The following is a 21,702-nucleotide window of genomic DNA, read 5'->3' as shown; positions in this document are numbered from 1 at the left end:
CTCCTGGGCGCCGCCCCCGCTCCATCCCGGCCCCTCGGCAGTGACCGTCCCTCCTGTCAGGGTTTACTGCAGCCCTGGTGCATTGACCTGTGCGCCCCCCTGGAGAGACGAAGGCTGCGCGGTCCCGACTCGGAGACATTCTTAGAGGACTGTGTGATCTCACAGGAGTCTTGGGTGTCTGTCCCCTGAGCCAAGGCGTGGCTAGAGGACTCCTGCCTTGGCCGGACAAGGGCTGGACAGGGAGCTGGGAAGGCTGGGAGGCTGAGCGGGCATGGCTTATCTCTGCCCTACTCTCCCCTCTGCCTCCCCTCCTCTCCCTCCCTCCCCCCACCTCACTTCCTCTGGCCTCCCTCCCCCCTTCCCCCTCCCTCTTCTCCTCCCATTCCCTCAACTGCCCCCTCCTCTCCTCCATTCCCCTCTCTACCTACCCTTCCCCTCTCCTCCCCTCCATCTCCCCCTTTTCCTTTCCCATCCCCCTCTCCCTCCTCCCCCTCCTCTTTTTTCCTCCCCTCCCTCCTTCCCTTCCTCCCTCCTTCCCTCCCTTTTCCTTTCCCATCCCCCTCTCCCTCCTACCCTCCCTCCTTTCTTCCCTCCCTTCCTCCCTTTTCTTTTCCCATCCTCCTCTCCTCCCCCCCTCCTCCCTACCCCCTCTTCCTCCCCTCCTCCCCTCTTCCTCCCCCTCCCTTTTCCTTTCCCATCCCCTTATCCTCCCCCTCCTCCCTCCCTTCCTTTTCCTTTCCCATCTCCCTTTCCCTCCTCCCCTCCCTGTCCCTCCCTTCCCCTTCCCTCCCCTCCCTCTCCTCCTCTTCCCTTCCTCTTTTCCTCTTCTCTCCCTGTTTCCCCCCACCACCCTACCTTTTCTTTTTTTTCTTCTCTCTTTCCTTTCTATTTTTTTTGGGGTAGAGAAAAATAAAATGAAAGCACGCTTTTTTTTTTGAAAAAAAAAAAAGCACAGTATTTTTGCTAAGCAGCAAGAAACACTTGGCATTTTTAAAAAGTGTAGTAAATCCTAGAACCTTAAAACAGTGAACCACTGCCCAATTTCCCCCATTTTCTTCATCTTAGCATAAAACCTGCTGAGTTTATAGTCATGATTGCGCCTGCTGTTCTCTCTGAGTGCCAAGAGTTAATATGACTATTTCCTAGTTCTAAATGCAACTAAAGCATTCACTTCCCCCGATTCCATTTTTGAAATAAGAATTGTCTTCTCTTACAGTACTCAAATAAGCCAGCCTAAGCACAGGCATCTATATTGGAAAAATAGGAAATTGTATTTTCAGAGTTGATCTTACCTGTTACATGTTTTAAATTCATTGTGGAAATAATAAAGTATTTTAAATGTTTTGCGCATGGTATAAAATATGAAGTCCATAAACATTTGACCCAAATAGTATTTTTTAATGTGTTTAAAAATCTTTTTTTTTTTTTGGTTATGGAAAAAACTTACTTCTCCAACTGTCAAGTAATTTAAGAACCTTTACTCATACACACAATTTAAAAACGAACCCAAAACTGTTGTTGGAATTTTGACAAAATGTGTGTTAACGGTTTCTAGATAGCTTCCTCTGGAAGATGTGTATCACTTTCTTTCCCACTATTGAAAATGTAAAATCAATATAAAATGTTTTGATAACACATTAGCATATTAATTTTATGTGTCCTAATATCCCAGTAAGTGCTCCTATTAATGTTTAAATTTTCATTATTTAGACAGGAAAGGCTTGACCTGTAACTTAGAAGGGTTGTATTTTGGTATTTTGTGTGCAGTTGTAAATGGGATTGTTTTCTTAATTTTTTATTATTAATGTATAAAAACAGGATAGATTATATTGACTTTATATTCATTTTTTCCTGGTGGTGGATGGGGTCTTGACCTGGCAGTGCCCAGGAGCTCCTCTGGGCTCAGTGCTCGGGGCTTGCTCCTGGCAGTGCTGGGCCTCTGGCATGCCACCTGTGCCCTCCAGCCCCGCCCACTGCCCGACAATTTTAAATACATTTGATTATTTTAACAATTTTGGGGTGGAGTCTTTTTTTTCCCTTTTTAAATTTTGCTTTTCCGGTTACTTCCAGCAATGCACAAGGGTTGCTCCTGGTACTGCACTCAGGAATTACTCCTGGTGGTGCTCGGGGACCATATGGGATGCTGGGAATCAAACCCGGGTCGGCCGCATGCAAGGCAAACGCCCTCCCCGCTGTGCTATTGCTCCAGCCCCGGGGTGGAGTCTTGAGGGTTTTCTATCGGCCAAATGTCAATAGTGACACTTTTTCTTCTCCCTTCCCCATTTATATGCCTCGCCTCTATCTCTTGCCCTCTCAGGGGCAGGTTGGGGGCAGGCGGTGAGAGTGGGCGCCCCCCCCATTTGTATTGGTCTGTGAGGGGAAACGTCCACTCCCCCATCCTGAGGCTCCTCAACTCCCTTTGCTTTATTGCTCCCTTCTCAGAAGACTCACCCAGAGCCCCCGGAAATGCACCTTCCTTAAGCCAACAGAGGGAAAGAAAGCCTGCCCCTGTTGCCGCCCCCTCCCGGTTTTGTGGTCCTTACACCCCCCCCCCCCCCCCCGGGACAGACACACAGACAGGCAAGGGTGTTGCTGTAGCTGGGCCTGTTGACATCCGGCTCCATCTGTCCCCTCTATGCTCGATTGAGGTGTTTTTTTTTTTTTCAAACATTCAGTGACTGTTGAATTTGGTCGATATCCTGCATCTGTGTGGGTGTGTTTGTGATGCTTGGGATTGAGCCTTACGGGGCCATCCTGCTGAGCGTCACTCTCATGGCCACCACGGGAGTTTTTAATCTAGTGTTTTGAGGTGTGGGGGTAATCTTCCAAGCAGTGCTCGGGAGGCCTCGGGCCCCCGCATGCAGTGCTGGGCACACTGGTTCGGGGGGAGGGCCTGGACCGGGCCCAGGTACTCTGCCGGGCGTGGGTGCCTGCGGGACTGTGTGCTGGGGGCTGGCGCGATGCAAGGCCCGGACCTCGGTCCCAGGACTATCTGCCCTGTCCTGTATCTCCATTTTGTATACATTGATGTATACATATGGTGATACTTACATGTTAACCATCCTTGTGTTTCTGGGATAAATCCCAGTCGGACAGCCTTTTAATATTTTGCTAAATTCAGATAGCTTACGTTTTGTTGAGGGTTTTTCCATCGAAGTTTATTAGAAATAATGGCGTTGTATTTTGTGCTGGTGCCTGGTTTTTATATCAGGATAATGTGGTTCTTTTAAAGTAAATTAGAGGGGACCGGAGCGACAGTGCAGTGGGTAGGGTGTTTGCCTTGCACGTGGCTGACCTGGGTTCTATCGCCAACATCCCATATGGGATCCCCTGTGCACTGCCAGGTATAATTCCTGAGTGCAGAAACAGGAGTAACCTTTGAGCATTGCTGGGTGTGACCCAAAAAAAAAAAAAGCAGAAGAATAAATGAAATAAATTAGAACTATTACCTTCTCCTCTCTTTTTTTTTCCTTTTGAAAAGTTTGAGAATTGGGATCTAAAAATTTTTTTTCCTAAATATTTGGTAGAATTCACCGGTGATTTTTTTTTTTTTTAAATGTAGATAGTGAACAAATGAATTTGATTAAATAGTTGTTTTTCTGGCTTTTGAGGAAGAGAATCTTAAGCTACACACCCTTAAAAGTTTATAATTATTTCTTTTAGGTGCACAGCTGGATAAGATGGGATTCACAATTCTCAGAAAATGCATCAGCGCAGTTGAAACACGAGGTAATGTGATTGAATAATTTTATTCATGGAAGGCTCGTAGGTATGTAAACCAGGAGTCATTCCACACGCTTATGGCATGTCCAAGTGAAATGAAATCATGCAAAATTCACATATTTGGTGCCAGAGATTCACTTTTTCACCTACTATGAAAGTGGAATTTTCCTTTTTTTTCCAGTTATTTTTCCCCAGGTACTGAAACAATGTCATTGCTGAGAGGCAGATTGGGAGTTGTGCTGGGCTGCTGGTGTTCGCCACTTCCTTTCCACACAGTTAGAATGGCCGCATTTTCTGGTGTCTCGTTGGCTGCCATTCATTAAAGCTCTTCATTGGCTCATCATCCGCATTGATGTATTTTGACAAATGGAAATGGTTTGGTGATCGCCACCGTGGTCATGGAAGAATTTTCACAACCCTCCCCCTCGCTCCATTATTCCCCTTTGCAGTCAAACCATACTCCCTCACTGGCTCCTGGAAACCACCTAGCTACTTTTTATTATTTTGGCAAAGCATTTAAAAGTGGAATCACCTGCAATGTGTATTCTGGTGTATTTGGTCTTTTTTTTTTTTTATCTCACACACAAAAAATACGATTTTGAGATTCATCTTGTTGGGTCTGTTCTGAACTCATTTCTGTTTATGATTTAATCATGTGAAGAGGCTGTTCACTTGCTTACCCAGTGATCAGTGCTTGGGTTGTTTTTGCTTCAAATTTAAGGGAAATGAATTCCTCCCTCAGCTCACCTGCCAAAGGCCTTTTCTTTCTGTTGCCCAAGAAGAGGACGATGTCCTCTCTCTTCGCTGCCATTCTCACCAGCTGCCGAGAAACTCAGTGTTGGACTCACAAAGTAGAGTGTCTTGTTGGAGGTCAGGTGTTTCTTTGTCTAGAGACCAGTGATCACAGATGAGTTGAATACTTAAACCACCCTCATGCATTGTATATCTCAGCCCTGCTTGGGATGGGTCATGGGGCCAAAGCATCGCACATTTTGCGAGCCAAGTCTTTCTGCATGAGCCAGACCGGCCACCTGTGAAGTGATGCAGATGGATACGAGCTGCCTTATGATGTGGGGATTCTATTAAAAATCATTGCTCACAAGGATGATAAAGAGCCGAGCTGGGAGAGCCTCCTCATCCCTCGCTCTGTTCCGAAGACATTCAGGCTTCGACTGATCGTGGTTCACTTCAGCCAGCCATGAAGTTAGCCTGACAGATTTCTTAATTTCCTCGTGCTTCGGAAATGTACAGAATTTAGGGAGGGAAATGCTGTGATGTGCGTATCTTTGACCTCATCTCTCATATTTTCCTTCTTTCCTCAAGTTCCCTAAGGAGCCTGAGTGATGTGGATGAAAAGCCTCCTTGTGACACAGTCTTTTCGCTCAAGCTGTGTTTCCCACGCTCCTCTCCACGAGCAGGCGAGAAGCGAGTGGAATGAGTTCTGATGGGCGCGTGGAGTTCTGTGGAACGGTCTGGTCATTGACCCGAGTAACTGTATTTTCTTACGAATAGATACATTCTTCTTTGAGACACAGTTACAGATTACATTTCAGTCTTACAATGGTCGAGTACCCATTCCTCCGCCAGTGCCCATTCTCCACCACCAATGATCCCAGTATCCCTCCTGCCACCCCCCCCCCCCCCCACTATCCCACACTGCCTCTGTGGTAGGCGCATTCCCTTTTACTCTCTCTCCTTTTGGGTGTTACGGTTTGCAGTACAGGTAGTAAGTGGCCATCATGTTTGGTCTATAGTCTACTTGCATCTCCCATCGGAGTGAATAGATACATTCTTAAATGTTTTTCTTCTGGGGAGGAGAGGAGCGTACCCCAGTGTCCTGGAGGTTCTCAGCCAGTCAGGCTGGTGGTTGAGTGTGTGGCCCTGTGGATGTAGAGTGGCTCAGTCCCACAGTGCATGCAAGACCCCCTCCCGCAGCACCCCCGTGGGTGCTGGGGGGTTCCAGGGCTGTATCTGGCAGTGCTCAGGGGACGTCATGGGGCCAGGGATTGAACCTAGAGCTTGCCACTTGCATGGAGACATCTGTGAATTATTCCTCTGGGACTTCTTGCATTTTTGTTGTTACTGTTTTGGAGCCACAGCTGGCAGTGCCCAGGGGTTACTCTTGGCAGGGCCCAACCATATGTGGTGCCAGGGATTGAGTGGGGATTGAACCTGGGTTAGCCATGCGCAAGGCTACCCTACCCACTCTGCTATCTCTCTAGCTGCAGCCTCTTGGATGGTTTTTTTTTTTTAATTAATTTAAAAAATTTTTGCTTTTTTTGGCTCACACCCGGCGATGCTCAGGGGTTCCTCCTGGCTCTGCACTCAGGAGTTACCCCTCCCGGTGCTCCAGGGACCATATGGGATGCCGGAGATCGAACCCGGGTCAGCCGCGTGCAAGGCAAACGTTGTCCCCGCTGTACTAACACTTCGTTTTCTCTTGGATGTTTTTAAAACAAAGTAACAAGTCTATACGTTTTTAAAGATATGCTTTATTTTCTCAATTTCAGTCTTTTCCCCGTTAACATTTTCATTAATGATACAGAAAAGCAAGTTTAAGAAACTCTTTTGTTCTTCAAGGGCGTCTAATGAAAGATGCCTTTTGCTTTCAGTCTAGTCTCAGCCTAAAAATAGTTTAAAGTCGAAGTGGTTGGACCCTAATATTAAAAATGGTGGGGGCCTTGTTGAGTCTCTGAAGCTTTAATTCTAGATCCGAAAGCTCCTTCAAGGAACACAGCTCTCCACGATTTTCCTCAAGTCAGCAATCAAAGCCATCAATCTTCGTGGCGCTACATAATAACCATCGTAATTACTGTTATTGGGGATAAAGAGGGTTTGTGTTCGTGCAAGGAGAGGCCTGCAAGTGTCGCTCGCATAAGGACTGCAGCCTGGCCCCCAGCCCCTGCTCAGGGAAGGGCTCTGCCTCCTTCCCCTCCTGGCCTTACGGGGCCTAGTTGCTTTATTCCTCAGCAAAGGTGCAGGTTGCTGCTGCCTTGGAAGGGGAAACTGCTGCCGAGGGCTCAGTAGCAGTGAGTTGGATGCTCTGGTCTTGAATGGACTTAGATTTGGTCCCAGAAGGTCCCACTCGGCCCCAAAGAGCCTAGGTAGATGACCCAACCAGGACCCTGGAAGACATGGAGGGGACATCTGTGAATGGCATTTAGGACCCCCCAGAGACACTGAGTAGAAGATTGAAGAATTTTTGTGGGTCAGGAGGATGTTTGGAGCATTCTCGGTCAGCCTGAGGGGCTACTCCTGACTCTGTGCTCAGGGCTTGCTCCTGCGTTGGGATCACGCCCGGCTTTGCGCAGGGGAACATGTGTGGTGTCCTGGGGACCCAGGGCAGGCTTGGCCGCATGTGAGATAAGCTCTGTAAATGTCCTGTGCTATCTCTCTGGCTCTGAAGAATTACTGTTGACGATTGAACTTGACTCTCGCTCTCTGAAAACTGCCACTTCGTGGTTTCTTTCAAGCAGCCCATGTTCATTTTTTTTTCTGACACCCCCAGTCATTTAAGAATGATATCCGGGGACTTGAGTGGGAGTTCGGTAGCAGGGCACTTGCCTTGCATGCAGCTGACAGGGTTTGGTTCCCAGCACCGCCTATGGGCCCATGGGCCCCACTGGGAAGTGATCCCTGAGCCTAGATCCGGGAATAAATCCTGAACACAGCCAGGTGTGCCCCCCCCCTAATATTTAGGGTAGACAGAGCTTAGTTGGTCAAGTGCATATTGGGGTCTGGAGTTTGATCCCCAGCACTGTGTGGCTTTGAGCACCCCCGGGGCCCTCGATAGCCTACTTTGGGGGGAAGCATCATACCCCACCCATCTGGGGACAAAAGAGCTAGACTGATTTTGTGGGGCAGGGTGCTTAGTAGATACCCATGAACTTGTCCTCAATTCCTCTGTCCGTTGTTCCTGCCGTTTTAGTGACGGGAGGCTCATGCTTCCCCTTCGTTAGCCGTGTTGCCGGGTATTTATAATCACATCGTCTGCTTAGTTTGGCCGTTGAGGGGACAAAATGTTGCCTCGCTTCTCTCTGCTGTCGCCTCTTTCTCTGAACACTTAGCCGGGGACCCACAGTCAGCACTCGGGAAGCCGTTGCTTTTTTTTTTTTTCTCGTGAGTATTTAGAGATCTGTTTAAAATGCCACCGTGGCAACCAGTTGTATATTATGGGATGTGTTTGTGCTCGCCTATGTGTTTCCAAGGGATGCCTGTTGCACTGGTTTTTATGTCTCACTGAATTGTTAGCTTATATTTGGTGGGGGAGAGATTTTTGGACCACACCCTCTGGTGCTCAGGAGTCACCCCTGGCAGTGCTTAGGTGACCCTGTTTGGTGCCAGGTTGGCAGAATACAAGACAAGTGCCTTACTTCTATACTATATCTCCAGCTAGCATCCCCCCGCCCCCCCCCAGTCTTTTTTAATTAAAGGCAATGTTTTGAGACAAGGAACTACCCAGGTTACTTCCTCGGCATTTCAGAGCTTGGAGAGGAGTGACATAATTCCAGCAGCCAACTCCCTGTGCTGAAAAGGAATCACTTCCCGAACCCAGAGCTTTACCTGGGACTGGCAGGTATCTAGCTTTTCAGGTGTGCTGGAAAATATGCAAACAGAATTAGACTCATGTTGCTGAGAGACATTTGTTCCATACTTAAAGAAGTCATGGTCCAAAACTCAACTTGTATGCCACTTTTGTTTATGAAACTCGCTTGAGAAAGTCTTCTGCGTGTGAATAATTGGAGCCTTCACTTTGGTTTCGAGGGCATGGCATTAAAATGTTAGTCCAGGCACGGTGTCCGTTAGCAAATTCTGCCCATCACAGGCTGTGAAGCAGGGCAGGAAGGAGGGAACTGCAGCTGAGCTGTGGCACTAAAGATTTGCTGCATTTGGGTAAAGGGAATCTCGCTGTCTTTGTAAGGCAGAATCTGGGTCTGAAGTGATAATACAGTGGGTAGGGCGTTTGCCTTGCACACAATGGACCCAGGTTCGATTCTCGGCATCCCCTGTTGTCCCCTGATCACTGCCAAGAGTAATTCCTGAGTGCAAGGCCAGGAGTAACCCCTGTGCATCGCCGGGTGTGACTCAGAAAAAAAAAAAGGCAGAATCTGAGGGGTAACGGGTTTGGAAAACCTTCCTGAAGTTGGTGTGAAGACTTCTCTGATTCCGGAACATTCTGGGGTAGTCGGGGGGGGGGGGGGTGGTCTCCTGCTGGTAGATGAGAGGGTCTGCTCTCCACCCTCATCTCTGAGGGCCGGAAGATGCACGTGTGAGCTGGCACTGTCTCCCCAGGGCTGCATGTTTATCGTGGGGCCCCTGGGACCAGTTCTGTGCAATGTGAAGTAAAGAAAGAACAGCCAAGCCAGAAAGCAGAGGCTGCAAACGGGGGTTTCTGGCTCCTGTGACTGTGCCCCCCAAGTGGGGTGTGAGATGCACGTGAGGGAGCCAGGGGTCTCAGTGGAGACTGCAGAAATGTCAGCGGAAAGCGAAAATACGGAATCCGGGTGGCAAGACTGAGGTTCCCATTGCGGGTGTGGTTTGTTGGCTTGGTGCAAAGCTGGGAGTTTCCAGGTCGAGCTGAATGAGTCGAGACAAGCGGTCAGACGGTCTTGCCACCGTGTCTGTGGGTTCCGGTAAGTGCATTGTCTTCAAGACTCACTCAAGACTCCTCCAGGTCTGTACAGGGGCGGGGGTTGTACAGGCCAGAGGGAGCCAAAGCAGTTTGCTCCCTCCGCCCAGGACTAGAGCTGGTTTGTTCTGTTAGGGATCAGGGTCTTGATTTTTACTGTGCAATAGGGGCCCTCCCTGACCACCTTCCTCCTCCTCCTCCTCCTCCTCCTCCTCCTCCTCTTCTTCTTCTTCTACTCCTCCTTTCCTCTCCTCTTCCTCCTCCTCCTCCTTCTCTTTCTCCTCCTCCTTCTCTTGCTCCTCCTCCTCTTTTTCTTCTTCTCCTCCTCCTCCTCTTCCTCTCCTCTTCCTCCTCCTCCTCCTCCTCCTCCTCTTCTTCTTCTTCTTCTTCTTCTTCTTCTTCTTCTTCTTCTTCTTCTTCTTCTTCTTCTTCTTCTTCTTCTTCTTCTTCTTCTTCTTCTCCTCCTCCTCCTCCTCCTCCTCCTCCCCCTCCTCCCCCTCCTTCCCCTCCTCCTCCTCCTCCTTCTCCTCCTCCCCCTCCTCCCCCTCCTTCCCCCCCTCCTCCTCCTCCTCCTCCTCCTCCTCTTCCTTTACCTCCTTCCCCTCCTCCTCCTCCCCCTCCTCCTCCTCCCCCACCTCATAGATCCAGTCCAAGCGTCAGACACCATGCTCTTGACCCCAGGATTTGAGAAGAGGAGAGTACTGGAGACACCGGCTTTTAGGAAGAACTCAGTAAGCCCAGTGCTGGCTTGGCGCTCACTATTCATCGGGGCCAGATGTAATGAAGTAGCTACAGTTATTGATTTACGGTTCTGGGAGCAGGGAGGGGCTTTGTTTAGCTTTAAAAAGCAATTTACCTGGGGAAATCAATCACCTGGTTCACTGTACTTGGTAACTATTAAGTGGCTCCGGTTTCAAGCAGGGGAATGAACTATTTTGCCTTTTAGCCACCTGCCCTGGGAGTCTTGTGTTTTTCACAGAAGCATTCAAGTGCTGCGGTTGCCCAGAGTTGTGGATAGGTCTAGGGTATGGACCTGTTTGTTTTGATGTCACGCAGAGCAGTGGGTGGCCGCGTAGTTAGGCCCAGCGACATCAGCTCTTGTGCTGACTGAGGCTTCTTCACCCTGGACCCGAGACTCGGCGAGCCTCCTCACTGATCGCATGTTAGGCTCTGCCTAGATGCTTGGTGATTCTTGTTTTACCTGGAATGCTTTCTCCCTTTACTTTCCAAAACTCTTTCAGAGTTGGCTGTTGTTTGTGATTGTGTGAAAGACACAATTAGAAAAGATTTAAGACGATGATGCTTGGATCCGTGAGATTGCGTGTTTGGGCATTACCCAGCTAGAGGAAAAGTCTGTCTTCGCAAACCCGTGTTTGCATTGAGACACACTCGGGTGTCTATTTCCACTTGTGTCTTAGCCGTAAGACATGTTGCGTTAAGTGATGTAGCCCCTTGAATGGGAGTGTGGGACCTTTCACCTCTGTCATTAGCATACACACGTCCCAAAAGCCTTTGGCGTCGCTTCTCAAGTCCTGACCATCCGCCTCATTGCGTGCCAAGCCCTCTGCCGGCTGCCGGTGAGAGCTGGACCAGTGTTAGTTCCTGGGCTGTGCACTCTGGTCTTGCATTTCTGACTCTCGGATGCTTGCACGGTTCTTACCTGGGCCAGCTGCCGTCCAGAGCCCCATGTGGACGCCTTCGTAGGATCCCTCCTTGCGGGGCATTTTAGTCTCACGCTTCTCTTCTTAATCACCCTTTTCATATCTCTTTTGTTACATATGAATCAACAGCTTATTTGTTTCATCATTATTATAATAAATATTTTATATAAATAATACATAAATATTATAAATAGTTTATTATTTAACGTATTCATCAGCTTATACATTTGTTAACCTTGTACCATATGTAGAGAAGCAGCTCATTAATTTTTTTCAACTTGTAGCTGCCCCCCTCCCTTTTTTTTGACCAAGAAAGGCAGCTGGGGTGTGTGCTGCCGGAGCCCTTCAGATTCCTTATGTGTTTGACTCTGAATAATCGGCGTTGACAGCGGTGCAATTTGATCACGCCTGGTGGGCCCCGGGGGACCATGTGGCTCGAACCTGGGTCAGGACAAGTGCCCTGCTGGCTGTTCTATCTCTGACCCCCAGTAATAAATTATGTTTAATGCTGACACAATTATTTAAGAAAAAGTGTCTCATACTGGTCACACCATATTTTTTTGAGAAAAAAACATGCTTTTTTTTTTTTTTTTGGTCATAAAATTTGCAATGTTTATGCAGCGAGCCACAGGTCCTTGCTCTGTGCAGGCGTCACTGGGACCCGCCATATCCCAGGGCCACTGTGCTCCCTCACCTGGGCTCCCATCCCACCCCTCGCCTCCCCCATAGCTGGGTTGCTGGATTGATGGGCCACCTGAAGCTCCAGTTTCCTTCCGCTTCTGACTGGTTCTGGCAGGGTCTCTGGGGTCCCCAGCCCACCCGCCACACTGATCTATTGCATTCAGAAAGAGAAAGTTGGGGTCCAAGTAAGATTCTACTGCATGTCACCAGTTAGCTCAGTGCTCCTGGGCCGGAGAGTTGGCACACGGGGGCGACCTCGGCTCCATCCCTAGCACCCACCTGTGGTCCTAGGGCACTGCCTGGTCCGGGATCCCTCCACGCAGATTTGGCAGTGACCCTTGGCATGGCTGGGCGCCCCCCCAGAACACACACAGGAACAGCGAGCCCGCTGGCCGAGAAGCGGAAACAGGGAGGAAAGTCTCTCAGGGTGATGCACTCGCTGAGTGTATTTATTCTCTCAGTCGCCGTCAGAGATGTGTCCCGGAGACGTGGAGGTGTGTTCCGGGTTTCCCGGCCTGTCAGAACTTGGAACCAAGGAGCAGAAACAGAAGCTCCCGCACTTTGATAGGGGGTTTATTTAAACATCCTGAAGGGGAGACTCTTTCGGGGGGCACGGACCCCACTTGGTGCTTTCCTTACACGTGAGTGATTAACTCCGCTCAGGTTGCTGAATCTGAACTTGATCAATTGTCTGATAGTCATTACCAGCACCGGGCAGCGCTGACTTCCGAGGGAATATTCTTCATCTATTTCTCGTTTGAGGTTCTTCTCTTTGAGGCGCCTGGGTTTGACTTGCAGGCCGTGTCTTGCTCATGCGGCTTCGAGGTCAAACAATTTCAGGGTAATCCAGCAATTACGGAGAGTTGGATTCACTAAAAAAAAAAAAAAATCCACCGCCTTTAGAACTCTGGGCTGAGGCTTGCAGGTGCGCTATGGAATTTGTGTGTTTTCTGAGTCTTCTTCCTTTCCTCCCTCCCACTCCAACTTCAGTTCTGCCCCCCACACCCGTCTCTGCCTGGCCACTCCCGTCCTCTGGCTTTTGGTGTAGACTGGTCCAGATGCAAAGGGTGTCAGCCTTCGTTGTGCTTCCGGTGCTGGGGGTTTCCTGGACGTCACTGAGGGAGAAGACGTGCTTCCAGCCGTGACGGAGCCCGGATAGGTGCCCCTGCCGTGCTCTTTGCTTCCTCTTGGGTCTGGGGGTCTGAGGTGGAGGCATTTGGTGTCTTGGTTCTGTGCTCCCACCCCGCCCTTGGCTGGTAGAGAGGCCTTTTCTCTCTGTCTTCACCCATCCCCCTGCTCTCTGGGGCTCTGGGTGCTAATCTCTGATTTTTGGGGGGGGATGAGGTTCCCCAAGTGGCGCTCAGGGGGGCCCGGATCACCTGCTTGGCCACCGGCACCTTCAGTTCAGCCCCAGGTCCTGAGTCTGCGGTGCAGCTCGGGCCCTGCAGTATTGGTGCCCCCGGGCCACCCGCGGGATGTGCCTGGTGATGCCCAAGACCAGGTGGTGCCGGGAATCAATCCAGGCCGTGCCATGTCCTCTTCAGGACAGCAGCTGGCGAGGGTGGCCTGGCGAGGGTGGCCTGACGAGCCCACGGGATTTCACGGCCACATCGCAGTCTTATGTCAAAGTGCAGCTCATTTGAAGTTGTGGGGGCGAGGACGCCAGATTATGAGTGTGTGTGTGTGTGTGTGTGTGTGTGTGTGTGTGTGTGAGTGAGAGAGAGAGAGAGAGCAAGAGTGTGTGTGTGTGAGTGAGTGTGAGTGTGTGAGTGCGTGTGTGAGTGTGTGAGAGAGTGTTTGTGTGTGTGTGAGAGAGTGTGAGTGTGAGTGTATGTGTGTGTGAGTGTGTGTGTGAGAGAGCAAGAGTGAGTGTGTGTGAGTGTGAGTGTGTGTGAGTGTGTGAGAGAGTGTTTGTGTGTGAGTGTGTGAGAGTGTGAGTGTGTGTGAGTGTGTGTGTGAGAGAGAGTGTGTGTGTGAGAGAGAGAGAGCGAGAATGTGTGTGTGTGTGTGTGTGTGTGTGAGAGAGAGTGTGTGTGTGAGAGAGAGCGAGAATGTGTGTGTGTGTGTGTGTGTGTGTGTGTGTGTGTGTGTGTCCCCAAGTTCAGCCTGTGTCAGACATAGGAGTCCCAAGCAGCTTACAGGAGTAAGAACAAATCAGTGACAAGGAGAAAAAGCAATTCTCATTTTTTGAGCAAGGAACTGCAGGAGCCCGTGGGTTGTGTGCTGAGCTGTCCAGTGGGCAGGGCTGGGGGCAGGGCCGAGGACTCTCCCTGTGGCTGGGGTGCTGGTGTCCCTGGCTGCTGCTGCGTCCAGACCCAGGCTGGCCTGTGACCTGGAAGCCTCTCTCAGGGCTCTGTCTAGTTCTCATCCTTGCTGGGGGGGGCAGAAGGCAGGCGGCCCCCTGGACTTTGCCGTGGCCTTGTTCTGTGTTGGAAATTTGGGGAGTTAGAGGCATCACTTCATGCCCCTCTGGCCCTTGCCAGCTTCCCGTTAGTCCGGCAGGAAATAAACACCCCGGCCCATAGCTCTGGCCTCTCCTGTGAAATAAAGATAATAAAGGCTTGCCTGGTGGGACGTACTTTTATTCGCTCTCTGTTTTGCACGATTTTTTTGGAGCAAAGATGAAAAGGAGCCGGGGACACCTCCCGGCTTCAGGTTCGAGCTCAGTGATGACGAGGCTTTTGCTGTGGTTGCCCCCGCCCTTGTCCCCGCTGGCGGAAGGTGGGTCCTTTCCCTTTAGCGCGTCACTTTCAAACGGGACTTTAACTGCCTCCTGACATAACGCTGATGAGAACCCCTGTCTCTTGACTGTTGGCCGAGGGCTTTCCCCGGCTGCCCTGTGAGAGCCAGAATCCAGCAAGCCCCCGTGCTCCCGCGAGAACGATGTTGGACAACAAAGCTTCATCCCTTGTTTCTTGTCTCACGCTGGAGGTGTGCTTCATTTTCAGGTCTCCGTGAAGGCACGAGGCTGCAGCCGAGAGACGCTTGCCTGTCCTTCATCCGTCCCCTCCTGGACAGTGCCTGAGCAGCCCTTGCCCAAAGCCAGAACATGTCTGTCCCTATTTTGAATGAATCCCGGCAGTCTTCAAACAACAATCCAAATAACATTAAAAAAATTTATTTTTTGTGGAGCGGGGGGGCAACTAAACTTCGCATTGCTTTTTAAAGGATTCAAACTGTTCAAGAAAAATGTCAAGCAAACAGCAGGCATGGCAGTCACGAGTCGCATCGGCGTATTCGAGTGCAGCTCCGGGAACCCCACCCATTCATTCACCTTCTTGGACGCCGACTCACGGCCTCGCTGTCCGTATGACACGCTGTTTCCGATGATTTTTCAGTTGCGGTTCACGAATATCAAGTTGCTAAAACAAGTTGCCGTGTTAACACTTGGCTTTTGGTGAACCCCATTCTTTTTTTTTTTCCTTTTTTTCTTTGTGGGTCGCACCCGGCAATGCACGGGGGTTACTCCTGGCTCTGCACTCAGGAATTACCCCTGGTCGTGTTTAAGGGACCGTATAGGATGTTGAGAATCGAACCCGGGTCGGCCGCGTGCAAGGCAAACACCGTACCCACTGTGCTGTCACTCCAGCCCCCGAGCCCCGTTCTTACCTTTTTTCCTTTCGAGGCGGCAGGCACGGCCGCTGGCGAGACTGAGCAGGAACTCGGCGAGCGATGGTTTGCCCGGGACTTGTGAAATGTGATGTCTGCCTTTTCCTAACGTGTTGTCTCTTCCAATAGGTATAAACGACCAAGGACTGTACAGAGTTGTGGGGGTGAGTTCAAAGGTGCAGAGACTTCTCAGTATGTTGATGGGTATGCCTCTTTTCTCATCATTTTTCCATGCGTTGTTTGTTGATGTTCATTGTCTTCACAACTTGATATTTCCTAGCCATGGACGTTCCTCCTTGTGAAAACCACACTTGGGGTTCCGCTGCCCGGCCCGATTCTCCCTACACAGAGGCTGTTAGGATGAGAGTAGATCAGTGCTCGCTCCTGCACGGATTTACTCTCCCCCACCCACCCCTCTCTTTCTCTTTCTCTTTCTCTTTCTCTTTCTCTTTCTCTTTCTCTTTCTCTTTCTCTTTCTCTTTCTCTTTCTCTTTCTCTTTCTCTTTCTCTTTCTCTTTCTCTTCCTCTTCCTCTTCCTCTTCCTCTTTCTCTCTTCCCTTTACCCTCTGCCCCTCTCCCCCATTCTCTCTCTCTCTCTCTCTCTCTCTCTCTCTCTCTCTCTCTCTCTCCCCCCCGCTCTCCTTCCCTTCTTGCCGAGAAAGGAGAGTGAAGGCGAAAGGGAAGTCTCAGAGGCCCGGTACTCCTTGGGCTTCCCGGCATCTGAGCACTGGGATGCGTTTGTGTCTACGGCGGTGGTGGTCCCGACTGTCATTTGGCAGCGCTGGCCTGAGTCTCGGGGCTGTTTGCCGTGGCTGCTGGTGTCACTGGCGCCCGCTTCCTTCCCAGAGCCACACGCGTGCCCCATCTGTGCTCACCACACAGCCAGAGCAGCGCAGACAGTGAGCTCAGTCCCTCAGCCCAGCACTTCTGTGGATGACAAAGCGCTTTCGCACGCAGCCGCGTTCCCGTGGGTTCTTGCCCCCTCGCAGACGCCCGGCTGGCTGCTCAGGCTGGAGGGCCCTCGACCTCTTCTGACCTTGCTTAAATATTCCTGCCTTTCCCCTCTCACTCGAATGAGTCAGGGTGACGACAGCACCCTCAGGAATGCCGTCCGCTCATTTAAACCCATCTGTAGCTTACGACGTAGTAGCAACTCGTTAAAGGAAGCAGAAACCCGGTGAATGAAACGAAGGACAGTTCTGACGGGCAGGATTACCTGTTTGGGCTGTCCTTGAATCGAGGGTTTAGTAAGCAGCAGTGCGTCCCCCTTTTTTTATGTTCCTTCTTTTTTTTTTTTTTTTGCTTTTTGGGTCACACCCAGCGATGCTCAGGGGTTACTCCTGGCTCTGCACTCAGGAATTACCCCTGGCGGTGCTCAGGGGACCATATAGGATGCTGGGAATCGAACCCGGGTCGGCCGCGTGCAAGGCAAACGCCCTCCCCGCTGTGCTATCGCTCCAGCCCCCATTCCTTCTTTAAAACTGAACCACAGGCTACACTGCGGCAGTTGGGGAGTCTTCTTAGGGAGACGTTCGCACTCAGGGGCTGTCTGCCTCCTGCTCTGGCGAAACGTGGGCGCTTTGGGGAGCCTGCAGTTTCCTTTGGACCGTTAGTGGTCCCCAGAGCCAGTCAGCTCAGCTTGCCCCACGGCAGCTGGAAGAGTTGAACGGGGCTGCCCCGGCTGCTTTGGGTTCATCTGCAGCTGGGCAGCACTGTGGGGCGTAGGCCAGGGTGCTGGGGGGACCAGTGGCAGGAAGGCGCCTTGGGCCGTTTGCTTGGTCACCGGGATGCTTGCGAGGTTACGGCCAGTCTAGAGATGCCGCCAGAGCAGGCTGTCTCTCGCCCACCCCGGGGGGTTCTCTTTGGTGGCAGTTGGTGGCGGGGGTGGGAGGGGAGCCCGGAAGGAGCCTTAGCATCTTGCCTGCATCATCCTTAGAAATAGTTTTCATGGTAACGGGGAGTAAGCAGCCTGTTTTCCTAAAGGGCGGGCGGCAGGGGCTGGAGCACACAGCGTGGAAGGAGACTGTTCCGTGTTTACTCAGGAGTAAAGCCCCGAGCATTGCCAGATGTGGCCCCAAAACAAAAACGGGGGGAAAAAAAAGAGGGCAGGTTGCAGACTCACTTCAAGGTGTCGAGCTGACTTAAAATTTGCTCCCGGGGTCCGAGTGCTAGTACAGTGGGTGGGACATTTGCACTGCATACCGTTCAGCTGGGTTCAGTCCCAAGCACCCCATCTAGTCCCTTGAGCCCACCCAGAGGGATTCTTCAGCACAGAGCCGGTAATAAGCCCTGAGCACCGCTGGGTGTGACTCCGAAACAGCAAACAACATATTTGTCTTAAACTTGTTGACACTTGTGGGCAGTTTGTGTAACGTCTCAGGCAGGCATGCGCCACCACCAGTGGCACACGCTGTCCAGGTGTTAATCTCCTCGGTCCTTAGAAACCTGAACTCTGGGCAGGAGACGGGGGTGGTCTCCGGGAGCCTTGACCTGGCAAGGTGCTAGGAAATATCGAAATCGACCCCAACTCGTGACCTGGAAATGCCTTCTGTGTCTCGCTAGGCGGGAGACACAAAGGTGATGCCGCCCGTGGAAGTGGCCGGCAGAGAAACTGCCCCGCGGTCTGTATGATTTTTTTCAGCGAGAGATGAGTTGCCAGAGGCAGCTTCCCACGCCTTAATTTTTGATGCAATCCCGTATCACGGGGGTCGCACACTAGAGTTTGCTTCATTGATACTGAAATCCTGAATTGGAGATTTCCGGCCACAAACTCAGGACGTGTCTGTGTCGGGATGTCATTGACACCGTGGGTCACCCACTCCAACGGGAACTGCACTAAGTTCCGTATTTCCTTAATAGTTAAGGTTTCCGCAGAACCTTGCGTTGCTCTCCCTTTTGTTCTTCCCCGGAAAAGATGTCCAAAAGTTTTGGAACGGCTTTATACATAACTCTAAACTATTTTTTGGGGAGGGGGGGTGGAAGGGGCCTCACATTGGGTATTGCTCAGGGCTTACTCCTGACTCTGCACTCAGGAATCACTCCTGGCGGTGCTCAGGGGACCATATGGGATGCTGGGGATCGAACCCGGGCCAGCCTCGAGCAGGGCAACCGCCCTCCCCGCTGTGCTATTGCTCCAGCCCCTACAGCTCTAAACTCTCTGCCTTGACTTTCCCCACCACACAGCCACATTGTTTGAAGAATTTTCCCCTCCCCACCCCCTGTTTGAATAATTTGCAGAGTAAAAAAAAAAATGAAAAGAGGGAGTTTAACAGGCTCCTTTTCCTTATTTATTTATTTATTTATTTATTTTGCATTTGGGCCACTCCTGGCTGTGCTCCTTGCTTACTCCTGCTTCTGTGCTCAGGGCTCACTTTTGCTGGTGCTCAGGGGGCCCTTGGTGGTGCCAGGGATGGAACCTGGGTTGGCTGTGTGCACGACAAGTGCCTTCACGTCTGGACTCTCTTGGCCCCCAGCGGGTTTTCCTTTTGGGGGTCACTCCCTGTGGTGCTCAGGGCCACCTGGCCACACACTGGTGCTGGAGTCCCTGGGGCCTGGCAGCTGAGATCAGGTCTGGGGACAAGACTCGGGTCTCATACCTGCAAGCCCTGTGCTCTTTCTCTCCAGGGCGCTCAGCCTTCTTGGCCCGATTTTATTTTATTAATTTTTTTTATTTAAAATTTTTTTTGGGTGGTCACACCCCGCGATGCACAGGGGTTACTCCTGGTTTTGCACTCAGGAATTACTCCTGGCGGTGCTCAGGGGACCACATGGGATGATGGGAATCGAACCTGGTTGACCACGTGCAAGGCAAACGCCCTACCCGCTGTGCTATCGCTCTAGCCCTCGGCCCGGTTTTAAACTTTTCTCTTCCAAACCAGCTAGTGCCTTCTCTCAGAAGTCAATTCTGATAATCGTGTCCATTTATGTTGCTCTGGCAGTTTTTCTTAAGAAAAAAATTTGTTTCTCTAGTTAATAACATTTCGGTCCAGTTTGACATTCTTTTTTCTTCCCAAAACACATTTAGTATGTACTGCATTTTTCTTTGCATAAGTGGCAAAAATTGTAATTTTAAAGTATCTGAGAAAAAATAAAATCTTCCAGGCCATTTTATCTTTTCGGTTTGACAGGAACTTCCTTTTACTTGGTTCCCTGTTGTTCTTGGAAGCCAGTTATTTATTTTGATAACAATTTTCCTCTTGCCCTTTTTGCATAAACTATTTTTGGACAGTCAAAAATATTCTAAGCAGTACTCAAATCACAGTCTGCTCAAAGATCCCTATTTACTTATTGGCTTTTGTGGGTGTGTGTCCCCCCAACAACTCGGGGCCAGGACAAAGTACCAAGGTCTGAGTGTCGACCCCCATTCAAGTGTCACCACCCCGTGACTCTCTGAGACGTTAGAACCTCTGGTGGCCTCTGTGCCCTCCAGCCCTCTGCACGGCAGTGGGTGTTATTGCTGTGGCCCCAGGCCCCCAGACGCCACTTGGGGAGCCCCACCCCCAAATTAAATCCCCAGAAATGTTTGCATTGTTCTCTCCCTGCCCCCTTCCCCCCCCTCTTGGTTCTCCTTTCTACCGCCAACATCAAATGCTCACGGCCATCGACCGTAGCCAGTTCTCTGACACGGCGAGTCTTTAGTCCACCTCCTGGCTGGGACAGGCACTGGCCGTCCTCAAGGTGTGTGGCCTGGAGAAAGCAGAGTGCCGTCTCCCACATACCCCCAAACCCTTGTAGCTAAAGAAATGCTGAGTTTGGAGTAGATGCCTGTTCCCACGAGGCTTGTGCCTCCTTGGTAGGTACTTTGCCCAACCCTGTGGTCCTCTGAGCACTGCCAAGACTCACCCCTGAACTAGGTACCGCCCCTGAGCTTGACAGGACTGGTCCTGCCCTGCGTGTGCCTCCCCCCAGCCAATAAAGCATTCTTCCCCAATTCATTCCAGCACGCTGAGTCTTCCGGAATGCACCAGGCACCGGCGTCAGGGTTCAGTGGGGGGTTGATGCATTGCGTTTTGATGGGGTTGCCAGGAAAAATGCCCAGGGTATTTTTTTTTTCTTTTTGGGTCACACCCAGTGATACTCAGGGGTTCTTCCTGGCTCTGCACTCAGGATTATTCCTGGTGGTGCTTGGGGAACCATATGGGATTATGGGATGTCGGGAATCGAACCCAGGTTGGCTGAGTGCAAGGCAAACACCCTACCCACCGTACAATCACTCCGCCCCTCCCCCCAATTCTGTTTTAATTAACCATGGGTTGTATAATTATGGAAAGAGTAACTGAAGTAAGAAGTCTTATATTTCACATGTGCCTACTGATTTTGATTTCTAATTGCCAGCATCAACCCCCAGTCAGTAAAGGAGCAAAATTTTGACCATAATATATTAATATACATGTGTATATATACATGTATATGTATACATATATATGTATAATGTATGTACATATGTATATATATGGATATGTAGGTGTGTATATATACTTACTATATCTATTAAGAATATATATAATAGATATAAGAGTATATATATCTATTATATATATTCTGATTGAAGGTTTTAAAATATTTAAAAGTTTGGATCCCAAATAAGTTGCTAACAAATTTTCCTTGTCCCGGGGTACCCAGACGATCTTAGGGGAACTATGCAGGATGATTGAGTTATTTGAAAACAGTGCAGATTTAATGGAGGATTAGTAGTGTAGATGCCATGTAGTCATTAGCTTCTGATGTGACAGCTACTTTTTATTCCATGAATTCAAAGGATGGCTTATTTTTCCATAGAAAGAATATGATTCTCAAAATATAGACTGATCATTTGGCAGAAAGAGGAAAATACAAGATTTCCTCTATTAGAAGCCTCTCCTGGATTATAAAATGATGATTTTTTTTTTTCTCTCTCTCTCCTGGTAGCAAGTTGATTGAAAATGTTATCTGACTTGTATGTTAAAATGAGATTTAAATAATTGATTTAATGAGAGAGAGAATATTCAGTTACCGGAGTAATTGGTTGGCAAAGGCCTTCCTGCAGAATTATTTAGTCCTAGTGATAAAGGATTGCACCTTTAATCAGGGTGCTTAATTTGATTTCTGGAGTGTATCTGTGGCTTGTCTGACAAGCTGAGTAACAAATGAGTTCGGAATCGCAGGAACTGATCAAAATGTAATCAGTGTCAATTGCCATTGTTGTAGTTTATTGCGCATTGCTGTCAGTTGCTGTAATCAAGAGCTGTGGAAGGGCTTAAAAAGCTGCCAGACCCTGGAGTAATCGACTCCGTGTGACGTGGCTGGGAAATAACCAGCACTTCTGGCGGGACTTGGTCTTCCTAAGATCTGAGAAGAACGTTGAGCTGTCACCCCTTCCTCCGCTCGCTGAGGCCTTGAGGGCAGAAAGCTGGTGTGGAC

General features: G+C 50.0%; 1 protein-coding gene across 1 annotated transcript in view; it reads left to right on the top strand.

The window, feature by feature from the left end:
* ARHGAP10 (Rho GTPase activating protein 10) overlaps positions 1–21,702 on the top strand; it is a 217,318-nt gene that overhangs the window by 108,574 nt on the left and 87,042 nt on the right. The window contains 2 exon segments of the mRNA XM_055144565.1: positions 3,664–3,729; positions 15,433–15,507. Coding sequence (XP_055000540.1) covers positions 3,664–3,729; positions 15,433–15,507 — 141 coding nt within the window.

Source organism: Sorex araneus, chromosome 7, assembly GCF_027595985.1.
Source record: "Sorex araneus isolate mSorAra2 chromosome 7, mSorAra2.pri, whole genome shotgun sequence".
NCBI classification, from domain to species: domain Eukaryota; kingdom Metazoa; phylum Chordata; class Mammalia; order Eulipotyphla; family Soricidae; genus Sorex; species Sorex araneus.
Note: the sequence above shows the minus strand (reverse complement) of the source record. Positions and strands in the feature narration are given on the sequence as shown.